Raw genomic sequence first — 14450 nt, 5'->3', positions numbered from 1 at the left:
GACAAAAGTATCTGTAGTTACAGCAATCAATTACTCTGTGCTTAAAAAATTGTGTTTAAACAAATTAATACTGCTGGCCTCAGATCATTCCTCAGTACAGAGGTCAAAGTTTCCCAAACCTAACTCAGACTCTTAAGGATATGAAGACCTCTTGCAACACCCAGCAAAAGCATAATTGTGGTATAAGCCATAATCCCTTTACCCTGGAAATCCTCTGTCATGCTTTTTTCTCTACATGATTCTTTTATTAGTTTTCCTTAAAAATCATTAAACTATTTTAGGATGGGCTAAAGAACTCTCCTTTAGAAGAATCTCTTAGAAATTCTACCTGCTGTCTTGGGACACCCTGATGTTGGGAAAGATGACAAAAAAAATGCCAAGCCCTTCACCCACATCCCTCTCTGCAAAATGGAGGGGAAAAAAGAGAGGGGAAAAATGTAGGTACGACACAAATCTTTGTACCTCTTACAAAGTGGCAGGAAGCAATAGTAGTCAAGGATTTAAAGATTCCCAGGTAATATTTCACATGAGTATTTACTGAGTGTACTGTTACAGGGGTAAGTGGAAACCAGATGCCAAAGTAGTCAAAGTGATTGGCCACAGCCAGGGAAGCACCACTCAGCTTTCAGCTGAGCCCTGCTCATTTCCTTGGTACCTTTGTCCTGGAATGGAGCAGCCCTGGCACAGCAAATCCTAACAGGTGGATGGAGCTGGGTACTTCTCTGATCAGTCAGCTGGGGAAAAAATGTAAGGGACCATTGACCAGAAACATCAGGTTTCCTGAAGGGGGTTGATAGTTCTTTGCAGGTCATCCGTGGAGAAAGGGCAAGAGACTACACAGCCTCACTGCTAAACACACACTTGAGAAAACAACAGACTGAGGAAGACTGTGTCCCTTTCAAACTGATGATGGGAGAATTTATGAGGTTTCTCAACTTTTCAGGACAAATCACTTTTCCATAACTAGGTAAATATCTGTGGAGACAGCCGTGACTTCTGCAGCTAAACCATACCTCAGAGAGAGCTCTGAGCCTTGCAAGCACTGGACCCTGCCACTCACACTCTCCACTGGCCTCTGCTCTTGGTTTAATTTCAAAGGGACTGATGGGGCAGTGCATCCTAACCCACAATAAATCCTGTGCACCCAGTAAAAGGGTGAAAATCACAGCTACCTCTTAAGACCCACAGCCTGCACTTCCTAGCACAGCTCAAAGGCTCTCAGAGGAAATGGAGGAAAAGATTGCCATTCCCTGACCCTGCACCAGGTCTGTTCCATTTCCACAGTCTTAGGGTTTGTAAAGCAACCAAACAAGGTTACCCCACAAAGCAAAAGCTACCCAAGAACAGTGTCCCACAAACCTAGCAGGGCACAGCAGGAGAGAGTTTACATTGCCCAAAGAGCACAAGAGAGCCTTGTAAGAGCTCTCAGCAATCACAACAGCCAAGATAAAGTTAGCAGAAAACTTCAGAGCTATGTAACCTCCAAAAAGAAGCTGCTTTTAGTTTAATTGGCAAAATAAGAGATTGCCATTTCAGCTTGCTTTTTTTGACAGTCCAGCTACAAATCTCACTGTAAGTAATTCATAAGAGAGCTTAGCTTTTTAGAAAATGTGTACTTCAGTCACGCTTCTCTGAAAATTTGGTGCTTGGCAATGTTCCCGTGGTCACACTGTGAGCAGAGGCCGAGTCTGAGGATGTGACAAGCCTCTGGACTTCCCACACCTCCCACCAACCACTGGCAGGGCTTGCTCCCTCTGCCCCACTCCCACTCAGACTCTGAGGCTCTGCAGTGATGCAAACAAACAAGGAAAAAAACCCTTCCAACTGGAAAAAAAAAAATTCCAACTAGCAAACAGTGACAGCAGAATTATGTTTCTCAGAAAACTATCATAAACTGATACATCAATATTTAGCTCTCAGAACCAAAAATAGAGAATGCCCAACAAATTTTTTTTTTTTTTATTTGCTACCAAACCAGCAGGCTGCCACTAGTGCCTGTCCTTCAGACACAGACAGACACTACCTCTGCCCTTCTCACCAAAGCCAAGGGGGAGAGGGATGGGTCAGATTCCTCACTGAGCAACTTCATTCATTCAGTGAGTTTTAGGTAGGATGAACAAGGATCATAAAAGCTAAATCTCTCTTATCTCCAAGAATCTGGTTTTTCCTACTAGGTACCACTGCCAAAGGCAGCCTTTTGGATAAAACTTGGTTCCCAACAAGCTACTGCTCTAATACATCCATTTTAAATAGCTGTAACATGCAATAAATTCTCAGAAAACTCCTAAAAAGTAAGCAGCTGCCCCATAGTAAAACATTCCCTGCTTTGGAAGAGGCACAATGTGACATTATCAGCTGAGGGAAGAAGTGTCACTGGGAGGCTTAGGGGCTGTGAGTGACAGCAGTGCCACAGAATTTGAGCTGACTGTTCTCCTGACAGATCTCAGCTCCTCAGCACAGCAGGGAACAAGGCCACCACCTCCAGAACTGAGTACATGCCATACCATCACTAATTGACAGTAGGAGCAGAATAGCCCTTTCATCTGAAATTCTGCAGAAAGCAGATCCATTCCTGCCAAAGACAAAAAAAGAAAACCCCAAATATTAAGTAAAGGAAAAGTTCCAGCAGCATCACTGGAAGCATGAAGCACTGTCTGAGTTCACAGGACTTATTCTTCCTTTTGTTAACAGAACAAACCCTGTTTGGGTTTGCAAAGCCCCCTCTGCCTGGCTTTGAAATGTCTAATTCCTCTAAAATACCAATTTTACCCTCAGGTTTTTTCATCTGGAGGACACACTGACCTAGGCATGGAAAACAACTTCGCTACCCTTGTCGTGAAGTCCTCTTCAGAATACAAACTCATACTTAGTTTCAATTCATGTCCCCTGCTTTCTTCTAAACTCTTCCATTGTTTGTTTGTGGTCCCTGTAACAGTATCTGCAGAAACAAATACATCAACCATTCACACTGGTGGTGCTGCAGTGATAAGTATGTGCTAACACTGGTTTGGAAATTAATTCTCCATTCACAAATTCCACGCAAGAGTACAATTTTTCATTGCACTCATCAGCCAAGTTTTAAGGACATAAAACTAAAATATTGGTATCATATTACACACCAAAATGGCAAAAAATGAAAAGTAAATCAGTATGTTCAGACTAAAGCAAGAAGAGGAACATGAAGAACTCTTCTCAGTTTTGTACCTTTAAATAGATCCCTTGCATCTTTCCCCAAAGCAGACTCTGCTGAGGGCAGAGACAAAGCCCTGCACACGGGGACACAGCTTGGTGTGAGCGCAGCCCTTGTGCTCTGGGTACATGGTGGCCCTGATCCTGCAGGACACAGAATTCCCACCAGGCATCCAAGTGGAAAGAGACAGCAAGCTGGCCAGGCAGGACAGGCTCCCCAGGGCAGGTCTGGGTCCTGCTGCATCACTGCTACAGAATGATCCTCAGGGGTGAGAAACAACAACACAGCTACAAATACAGGGGGAAAAATCCTTCTGAATGCTTAGAAATTTAAGGGTCTAACTTCATGAGTGATCACTCTCAAAGGTCTTAACAGGGTTGAAAGAGTGTCATTTTAGTAACAATCTGGCCACTAATAAATCCCTTCGGTATTTGAAAATAACACTTTGCTTTGGTTTGAAAAATAAGAAGCAGATATCTCGCCAGCAATCCCAGTACCATCCACACTTCAGTACAAGTTCTGGATTCCAGTATTTATGGACCTACACTCTGATACTCATCCTGTGCTGAATATTTATCTTTGAGTTAAAGCTCATGGAAAATGCAGTTTTTACCAGGCAGTTAAACTGTGTGCAGGACACATCACTTCTGCTTCGAGTTACCAGAGTAATAGGTGTGGCTGTCCTCAACCATTTGTGGAATTTCTCACCAAACTTATGAAAAGTTATGAAGGAAGGGAAAAATAAAAAAAACAAACCATACCAAAAAAAAATCAACCAAAAAACTTAAAAAATTGGAAGGAAAAGCAGACAGTATTCCAAAAAGAACACACATCTGCAAATTAATCATCTCAGCTCAACACTGATTTTGACCTACCTACATATCCCATAGACATGTTTGTGCATTTAAACCTGGAATTAAAAGCACTGCTGTAAAACAGAGCTCTACACCTCAGTGTCAGAAGAGCCACAACCCTGATAACTCAGTGGGAATGAGGAACATCTTTCTGATGATGCTAAAGTGCAGCTACTCCTAAATACAGGAAGATTGCTTTCAATGCAGACAAAGGTTCTTTTGTTGTGCTTTAATTAACAAATTAGCTTAGTTTTTTTTCCAAAGAAAATTCTTATAAAGAAGGTTTACTTTGCCAATCACTTACTGAGGTTGTTTTTCTGCTTAAATTTTATTACAGATAACACAACTTCAGTCTCAAAGGCAGAACAGGATAGTAAATGTGTAACTTTAAAAATAAGTTGTCTTTTAGGGACAAATAAGATGGGGCCTCATCAAGTTTCCACCGCATCCCAGCAGGGAGCTAAAGGTCACTGCTAACTCAAAATGAAAACAATGGGAAGTAGAGGATGCCATTCTTTCATATTTGTCCAGTGATTCTGTGTTTTCTTTGCATGGATTTACTTAGGAAACTGGGAAGTCTAAAACACAATGAAAAGATTTCAATGTCACCATTTTCCCCAGTAACAAGACCAATAATCTATTCATGTCACTTCGTAAAATGTTTGATTTACAAAGCAAAGTACATCTTCCTTGAAAAAGGCATAAAAAATGTTTGGTTTCCTATGCAACTTTCAAATTAACATGCAAAATAATTCTGCTTTTGCCAAAAAAATAATGAGTTCTTATTTCCAACAAAGAAGCAGACAGGCCTTAAATATGTTAAAATATTATTTAACAAACAGACTAATATATATCCTGATTTTTAAAAATCCTTGAAATAGTATCAGTTTAGTTCACTCAGAAATGAAAGACCCATCTGGCCAACAAAGAGATTTTCTTTACACAAAAAAAAAATACGTTATCCCAATTTCTCAGGATCTAGTGCTCAAAAATTGTCTATCAGGTAATAAAGTGGCAGAACCAAAAGCCACATTTCCTGCCACTCCAAGCGAGGGTGGGAATCCTTATTTGAGTCCCCCATGCTGGAATCAGTCTTCTTCATGAGCAACATTTTATTCCCAAAACTGCTTTTAAATCTTGAATATTCCTTTTTCATTCCAAGCTCTTCTGCAATGCAAGGACATTAACTCTCTACGTATATCTGCAGACTACCTTTGAACATTGAAAACACTATCAAAACCCATCTCAAATTATCTTGTCTACCACATTCAAAACAGATATAACCTAATTTATGTCAACACATTTCCATGTCAAAAAGCAGGTTCCAGCTCTCTCCCTTTCTCCTGGAACAAAGCCATACATGTGGGAGCTGGCTTACACAATGCTAAGCCTTTCACTTTATGCAGAGTGACAGAGTTACAGATTTTACAAGAAACAGAAGAAAAGGGCCTGGGAGTTTGATGTGAGGCCAACAGTACAACCCATAGCAAAAGAGAACGGTCTGGAAGAATGCACAAATTAGAGACTCTGCTATTTAACTTCACAGCAAGTGTAACACCATCCTTTATTACATTTTGGCCCTAAAGGGGGTATCAAGAAAGAACCTAAAAGGGGCTGAATGCTGAAATTTTTTTGCAAAGCAGAGGACTTAAACATCACTTCCTCGGTGCCTTTGAAACTTAAAAATCTGACTCTGGGCAATAAAACTATTTAGTATGTCATGCACATTAAAGCTATTCAATTTGTATCTTGTCATCCTGTGCCAATTTAAATTACAGTTATATGATGATACCTAATTATTTTACCCAAAGAGCAGATAGCAATGTGTAGAATGCCACAGGGACCAAGCCAATTCCTACTGAACCTCCACTGGATGAATGTGTCTTATATATAAAAACACTGAAATTCACATGGAAAACTGAGCTTGGGACATGAAATCATGCTCTGTGTGCAACCTTGGAAACATTGCTAACAATGTTTTAATTCCATCCATGGCTGGTAAAGCAATTTACAGTGCGGGCATATTATATCCATATCCACCACCAAAACAGAACACAATGCCAAAATGTTCTCCTATGTGTGCAGGTGCTTCTGTGGCCCCCTTATAAAATGACAATGTAAATCTTGTATTGAAACTATTTCACCTTGAGGCCACTCTGCTCATTATCATATTTGCTTTAAGCTTCTTTCACTTTTTGCTGAGAGCTATAAAAGCTTTAGCTGTCCATATCTCAAAACACTTATTTCTTCTTTGAGGACTCATTTGAAAGTCAGTTGAGATTCCAACTGCTCAAAAAGTGGAATATTTTCAGTGTATTGTTACTATTGCTTAAGTAAGCCAATTCTGGAGTCCTTTCTCAATGTGACAGCCAAGAGAGGTGAACAAATGTTCATATAATACTAAAACAAAACAGCTATTTATCACTGTTGGTAGTGGCGACTGCTGGATATAACAATTTCAATGGATGTTAAAAATAATTTTCACTCAAATACCTCTCCCTTTCTTGACATGGACATTTACTCTAACCTGAGGAACAAATATTAAAGCATGCAAAATGGAAAGCAAAACAGTTTTCCAAACAGTATTTTTTTTCTTAGATTCAAATGAACCATGAATAACTTTCTTAATAAAACATTCTTCATTGTCACACAGATTGTAAGCGTCCTCCAACCTACAATTCATTGAATAAGAAGTATTTGCAAGTGGGTGTAACCATTTTGTACCTTTAATTTATACTTAAACTTAGCATTTTGAATGTAAAATCTGAATTGCTTGTATATTAAATAGCAAGGCAAAGCTGTTAACTTGCATTGGAATTTCACACCACATGTAATATTGGGAATGGTAAAAACTCATTAATACATCACCTCCTGTTATTCTGCCTGGCTTATAAGTACACTCTACAAGTAGAAAATTTCTCACTGTAAATGTACTTACACTTCAATCTGAGCCATACAATTAAGAATACAAAAGGTACAACACAGTAAGAAAAACATCTAGAACTAAAGAGAAATAAAGGCTTGGTTTTAATACTTCCTCTATTGACAGATTCAGCTGGCAGAAAAGGAAAAGCTTAGTACTTAACTACATAAAATGGCCAGGGAAAAGACACAGAGCAAACTCAGGCAGCAGCACTGAAGAACAGCAGAAAAGGCACAAGAATTTTCAGCTGAGTTTCAGTGAAGTTTTTACCAGCAGAAAATACTCCAGAAATTCAGGGTCTAACCTTGCTCATCTCAGGCACACCAAGAATTGTCCTCAGAAGCAGTGACACATTTTGCATGACAAGAAGAGGTACTAATAATAATGCTTTGAAAATTGAAACCACAGCTTATGCTGTCTTTGTAGTGTAGCCATCTATATAATGTGAGTGATTTATAGTTTGGGTTTTTTCCAATTTACATAACAAACAACAAGAAACTTAAAAAGATAAAAATTAGACCTAAACATGAGCCCAGCTCACATGTTACTACACCACTTCACTTCATACAATTTAAAAATTAGACTCCCATCCCCTGGAGAAAGAGTTCATGCCTTTACAACAACAGCATTAAAAGTATCAGTCTGAAAGTCTGGAGCCCTAAAGACTGAGAAAAGTTCATGGATGTCAGCGTGGGAAGGATCCTCAGTGCAAGCAAGGATCTCTGTACAGGAGAGCTGACGTCAGTGGAAGTGGGAGGGAAATGGGGATGGGAAATGATTGAGGACAGTTTCAGTGGGAACAGGGAGGATTCAGGAGAGGGTGGATGGCCTCAGTGGAAGCATGGACAGAAAGTGTGGGAGTATCAAAGGGAGGGAGTGCTCGAGTGTTCCGAGGGAAAGGAATTACCAGACAGGGAGGAAAAGAGCAGACAGCTTAATGGACTAAATAACGTGCTGCTAACTGCTGAAATGAGATCCACGGAGCACTGCAGGTGCCATGGAGCACACAGCCTATGCAGAATTATGCAACACGGGCTTGCAGTGGCTGCAAAATTCACAGGCAATTTCAGGGCTTGAATGCAGAAAACTTACTGGCTGTAGGGACATGGATTGAAACTGGCTGCCCCTCATCAGCTGATAAATCAAAAGACTATTTCACATTTGGTCCTTCTGACTTGGGAGTCATTTTAATTTCAAACAAATGAAGTGTGGATTTAGTCTCTGATCCCCTTGCACCCAAATGCACATATTTCTGTATTAAATGTACCAACAAGGAGAGTTCCTCAAGAAAAGAGGAAGGAAATCTTACATACGTAAAAGAATGACAGAGCAAAATCAAGGTGCTACAGTGTATATTAATGTGCTGGAGAAGAGCCACACACACACAGGATGTTGGGATAGCATTTGATTATGAATATCCCAGCCAATTCTAAATAAACACCAAGAAGTCCTTATGCCTTTCAGCATTTACTCCACTTATGTTATGGATTAAACAGTTATTCTAATGGTGTTTAAGCAGGTTTCTATAAATCCAAGTACCTTTATCACAAATTCAACTACAAAAATATCTGAAAATCATAACTAATATATATGAAAAGGACAGACTGTCACAATTTTGAGTCCACTTCCTTGAGATTTTTAGAGTTAAAACAAAAATCAGGGAAACTCCTCTCTGTAACAGTACTGGTTGAGCATAATTTGACATTCAAAGCCCAGTCCTTGCATCCAAGTCCTGCTCATCTTTCACTAGTACAGGGTTTCATCTGCAGAGGCAATACATTGAAAATTAAGGAAGAGCTTCCATGGCTGGTTCACTGTTTAAATATGGCACTTAATCTGAGATGTTCATAATTGTCAAATAAAAGCCACATATGAAAATACTAATTAAGGAGGGAGATAGAGGTGCCATGACCTAAAAGAGGTCTTCCATTTCTCACATATTGTCACCATATTCATACACAGCAGAAGTGGGTATTACAGCATTTACCTCTGCTCACACACACTTTCAGGATTATTCTGCAAATTTGGGTGGATTAATTTAGGGTTCCCCATACTAGAAAACAACACATCACTTTTTTAGCTACAGTTTATAAATTGATGCAAATCACAAGATACAGTATGCTCACACTACCCATCCAGAAAATGACCCTCTGCTATTTGGCCAGGAGAAAGATATAACAAGACATGAACACAAAACCAGAGTAAATCAGGGGCTCGTTAGCAATAGATATACATTTTACAACTAACATGGGACTTTTTTTTTCTTTTTGATACATTTTCTGACTGGAAAAATGTGCACTATAGCTAGCAAACTGATTCAGTAATAGTAATATAATAGTAAATATTATTGCACTATTAAAACTATCCGTGTTTTAATGAACTTAACACTAATGCCAGCCAAAGTGAAAACATGAAATTTACACAAGGCCAAGTTTGGTTCATAGCTCTAACACAGCATTCTGTTGGCTTTAATTTGAGAATATACAACAACTTAAAGCACCCTGAAACCAAGTAAAAATGTCATTCAGGCAGATTACTGGCGATTCACACAAATTCTGGGTGACACCACCAGTGCCCAAAGCACACCAGGTTTGCAGCATTTCGTGTTTGTGTGAAGGAATCCCCGGGGCCATAAAGAGTGTACTACACACTCCAAGAAATAGCAATGGTTCTTAGTAGCACCCTAACTCTTACAGCTCTTCCTCAAATCAAAAATCCTTTAATTACAAAACAGCACAACATCCTGCCCAATGATCCTTTTGCCTTCAGGAATTTCAGGCTCCTGCACATTGTTTTCAATTTTCTCACTCTTTCCAAACTTCACTGGGCTGTGAGAACTGCTCTGCAGTGATCCCTCACTCCAGCACAATCTCTGAGACAGCACAGTTATCTAGCACTGCAAATCTGGTCCTACTACACACATTAATGATAAATGCAGAGAAAGAAACACCATGCTGCCTGACAGCTCTAAAGATTATTACAAGGTTTTGCACATGAAAATAATGTAGATGTGATGTGTCCAACAGATTTTGTATTCAACTGATCACAAAGAGAGCTCCATTTTCATTTCTCAGAACCCATCTTTCACAGAACTGTGCTAAAGAGTGATGACAGGGGCAGAAAATGTGACTGAGTGATAAAAATCTGAGTGGCTGTCAATGAGATGACAGCATGCATACAAACCAACAGCAACCTATGGAGTCTGGCTGAATTATCCAAACCTAGTAACAAGAATTTGTACAGAGTTCTTGAAGGCGAACAACAAAATTTAACTAAATTAAGATTGCTTCCCACACATGCTTCTGGAAACAGGTTTGAGGGATTTTTTTCCCCTTAGACAATCACACAAGACAAATTCACAGAACAAAATTTGAAAAGACTACTTTTGATTCAGGTTTTGTAACATTCAGTTATAATCCCTATTACAAATTCAGCTAGCAAAACAACTGTCAGGACTTAGATGACAGCTGAAGCTTGCTCAGCGTGGCTGCTGCGTTAAACACGCCGTGAGCTCATCTATCGCGTGTGAACAGGGCCGTAAAGTTCATTTCCTGTGCAGTGCTCTTAACACTGAAATTGAGTTTAGTACACCACCATTCAGCTTCATGTTCTTAGTTAAGTATTGCTAATTCCTCCCCAGCTCACTACTCTCAAAGTATTGCTAATTTTTAAGACTTTTTAAAACAATGAAACTTATTAAACTATGACCAAAGATTACCAAATCTGAAGGAAAACAAAGAAAAGCACCCACATAATTGAAGTAAATTATTCCAGGTCAATACTCTAGAAGTTGTCTTAATAAGCAAGTAAAATCCCTAAGAAAAGAACAAATCATTAGATTTTCTGTTAGTCTGCAAAGCACTTGACATTCAGCTAGATCTCACTTGCATCTCAAGCCTGTGTCTTATATTTACAACATGTGTGTCTCAGTTCTTATCACAGCAACCAGAAGAGATCAGCCATGTTATATAATATCCCCAGGGCTGCTACAATGTGTTTTTTCTTACATTTGCAACTACTCATTTTTACAAAATAAAAAATAGTTTCCAAAAAAAAAAAAGAGAGCAAAGATATAATCCAAACCTATAACATTAGGAGCTAAAGTACAACCCATAAATAAGCAGATAAAAAGCAAACAGACAAACAAGCACTCTGAACCACTGTCTCACTTCCAAGAAAATAATCACAAATCACAATTTTCTTCAGTATGTGTCTGTCAACTCCATACAGTCTCGTGTTGAGCCTCTAAAGTATGGGCGCAAACACACGGAAAAAAACCCGCAAAAAAAATCCCTATTTGCAGCAACAGACAAGGTCAACAAGTTGTTAATGTAAATCAGTACCCAGAGCAAAACACGCTGCCGCTTCACCTCTCCAAATGGAAGAGGTATGAAAAGCGATCTGCCCCTGTTTGCAGAGGGGACAAGCAGGGAGAGCGCCGCGGGACGGCCCGGCACCATCGCGGGGCTCCGCGCATCCCCCGCACGGCGCGGCCCCACCGCGCCCCAGCCGACCCGGCTCCAGCCATCCATGAGGACAATTGACACCGCTCTCCTTCCCGGAATTAGGAAAACTCATTTTGTGGAGTAAAGAAAGAGGCTTGGGTACCTCCACAAAGTCGCCAAGACACTGATTAGTTTATAAACGAAAGTAAAGCCCAAACCAGGAAAAGCTCCCGCACAGCGACCGGGAGAGTCCTTGGGCTGAACCGCTAGAGCCAAGCTCCTGTTCTGAGAGAAACAGTGCTCGTGTTTAGCACCCTTTTTACCTTAACATTGGATCTGCCGGTCTGGGCCTCTGCCTCCATGCTCTGGCTGTTCTCCCTCTTGTCTTTCTTAGAGGAATTAGTCCTCGCCTCATAAGTGGATGTGTTGTAGCATTTAATGAATAATCCTGGGACGGGGTTGCCTTGCTGTTGAGACATGGTTGTGTTGGTCTGGTGAGGGAAATTGTACTCCTCAGACTCATTGCTACTGTGACAGATCACTCTGCTGTCAGAGAGGTTGGTGCTTGGAACACAGCCCATGCTTTGTGGCCACCTGGGGAATACTTCTAAATTGTATATATATATATACGTGTATATATATATGTATATATATATCTTTCCTTCCCGTTGATATTTTCCCCCTGCTTAATTTTTTTTTGTTAACAAGTTGAATCTTTCTCCTGCGTCTCCGCTACACTCTGAAGCATTGCCATCGGTCCCTTCTACACCACCAGAAACGTGTCTGTTCTCCTCGTCCTCCAGGAAACAGGTCCTTTTAGCTCAATCTCAGCAGTGGGCTGGGGAGCTGGAGGGGAGGGAAGGGGGAAATCAAGAACCGGTCGACTTCGTATTTTCACAGATTATTATTAATTTGTCTAAGCCATCTGAGAATCTTGGTAACGTTTTCTTTCCTTCTTGTGAAAGCAGGAAAAAAAAAAGAGGAGAAAAAAGGCAAAAACAACAAAAAAAAGAGGCAAAAATAACAAAAAAACCCCAAGCCCCAAACCACACACACCTCGGCGTCGGCTCGGCTCTCAGAGCGGCCGGGGGCACGGCACCATCTCCTCCCCTGAGCCCGGAGCACGGCGCATTTTCCACCCGGGCTTGCTCCGCGTTACCGATTAACCCGGGACCGGGCCGGGGGCCGCTCCCCACCTCCGCGTCCGCGCTCACTCCTCGCGGTCCCGCTCGGCGCTGCGCTGTGCCGGGGGTGCGCTTTGGGGTGTGCTTTGGGGCCAAAAATCAAAAACAAAACCCAACGATTTATTAAAAAATACCAGCGAAGAGCGAGAGCCGCCCGGCCGCCCCGGGGAGCGGGCTGCGCTCCTCACGCCGCGCTGGGCTCGTCCCGCGCCGCCTCGGTCGCGGGCGGGCGGGCGGCCGCCGCGGGGGTGACATTCAGGTTCCCGTCGTCGGAAGGAAGGAAGAGCCCCCCGTCAGGCGGCAGCGGGGCTCTCCGGCCGCCGCAGCGGCATCCCGGCTCAGCGCCGCGGGGCAGGGGCGGGCCGGGCCGCGGGGAGCCCCCTCGGGGGACGGGGCACGGCCCGGAGGGCTTCCCTCAGCCGCGGGGGCAGCCGGCGCGGCGGGCGGACGCATCAAAGGGCCTCCATGATGCGGTTGGTTTTTTGGGCAGAGAAGTGATGCGAAACGGCGAGAGGGGAAAAATCAAAAAATAATAAGAAAAAAAAAGGGCGAGAAAAATCAAAAAGAGCGAGAAGTAGAAGGAGAACGATCCTAGCGTCCCATCCCGGCGGCAAGGGCTGCAGCGGCGAGAGCTCTGGTTCCCGGGGCCGTGGTGTCTGCATCCCTCAGCAGGGAAATGCCTGGCTCCCCGCAGCCGCCGTCCCTCGCGCCGCGCTCACCTTGTTATTATTGATGCTCCTCGGCGGCGGCCGCGGCCCCTCCGCGCCCCGCCCGCCCCGCGCCGCCCCGCCCCGGCTCCCCCCGCGCCGCCCCGGCCCCGGCTCCGGCTCCGGCCGAGCCAATGCAGCGCCCGGCGCCGCTGACCTCCGGCCCGCGCTGGCGTCAATGCAGATCAGCGGCCGCGGCCAATGCCGCGCCGGCCCCGCCCGAGCCCGCGCCCCGCACCGCCGCTCGCACCGCACCGCAGCGCAGCGGGGCCGCACCGCTCAGGGCGCGGGGCAGCCCCGGGACGCCGCCTCCGGGAGGCAGCGAGCCCCGGGAGACACCTGGTGCCCTGCTTCAGAAAGCGGACAACCGCCTCGGTTGTTGCTTCCCATCGTTTTCCTTTTCGGCTCTGCCCATGCCAATTTCTTTGAAAATATTTTTGAAAGCGAAGCCTGTGAAAAGGGAAGATGGTGCTATGGGTGGAGCCAGGCCCCGGGGCTTGGGAAATCAACTGCAGGCAGACTTTTCCTGGAATATGTATGTAAAATAAACCTTTTCTGTTTCTATATCGTATGAAGGTAACTATGCTTCCTTATCCTATAGATGTGCTGGGAGTCTAGATGTCTCTATGTACTGTAAGAGAGAACACGCTGTCTTTAAAGCGCCTTAGACACCATGCCCAGAGCAAAACAAGTTACTGCCATAGACAATTTGTGTTCCAGAAGTACCAGCTCAAGTGCAGCCCAGGTTCAACAACAGACATACAACAGTGTACTGTACCACAGACCACACACAACCCATGACATCTTCACCAGCCTTTCGCTTTTTTCACTATGTCGTTCATAGCTTCTGCTACCTTTATTCTCAATAACTCACAGAGGTGCTTCTCCAAGGTCCTGCCTGTTTTCACTAGCTGAACAACAGCTCAGAGACAACAGCAATTTAGGGAAGGCCCAACCAAATTTTTGATTTAGGAACATGGCGAAAACCAAATATCAGAGACATGATTTTTATCAATAAGCTCCAGCATCTGAAGAGGGGAAAATGGTGTGTTACAGGAGGAAACTGTTTGAACTACTCCTGCTTTGTGCCATGAACACTTTTGTGGTCCCCTGGCAGAATCACTGTGTTTCGCAAGATTCCAATGCA

At 43.1% G+C, this 14450-nt stretch overlaps 1 protein-coding gene across 7 annotated transcripts in view; it reads right to left on the bottom strand.

Moving 5' to 3' along the window:
- The window catches only part of PDE8A (phosphodiesterase 8A), a 126414-nt gene extending 112771 nt beyond the window's left edge, over positions 1-13643 (bottom strand). For 6 of the 7 annotated variants that reach the window (XM_036389317.2, XM_054516205.1, XM_054516202.1 and 3 more), the window contains exon 1: positions 11736-13316. In XM_036389317.2, the coding sequence (XP_036245210.1) occupies positions 11736-11993 (258 nt within the window). In that variant the 5' untranslated portion in view covers positions 11994-13316. Of the gene's footprint in view, positions 1-11735; positions 13317-13579 lie in introns of those variants that run through there. The other variant, XM_054516203.1, reaches the window with a different exon arrangement.
- Between the last annotated feature and the right edge of the window lie 807 nt (positions 13644-14450).

Source organism: Molothrus ater, chromosome 13 (assembly GCF_012460135.2).
Source record: "Molothrus ater isolate BHLD 08-10-18 breed brown headed cowbird chromosome 13, BPBGC_Mater_1.1, whole genome shotgun sequence".
NCBI classification, from domain to species: domain Eukaryota; kingdom Metazoa; phylum Chordata; class Aves; order Passeriformes; family Icteridae; genus Molothrus; species Molothrus ater.
This window is presented reverse-complemented; position numbering and strand designations above follow the sequence as displayed.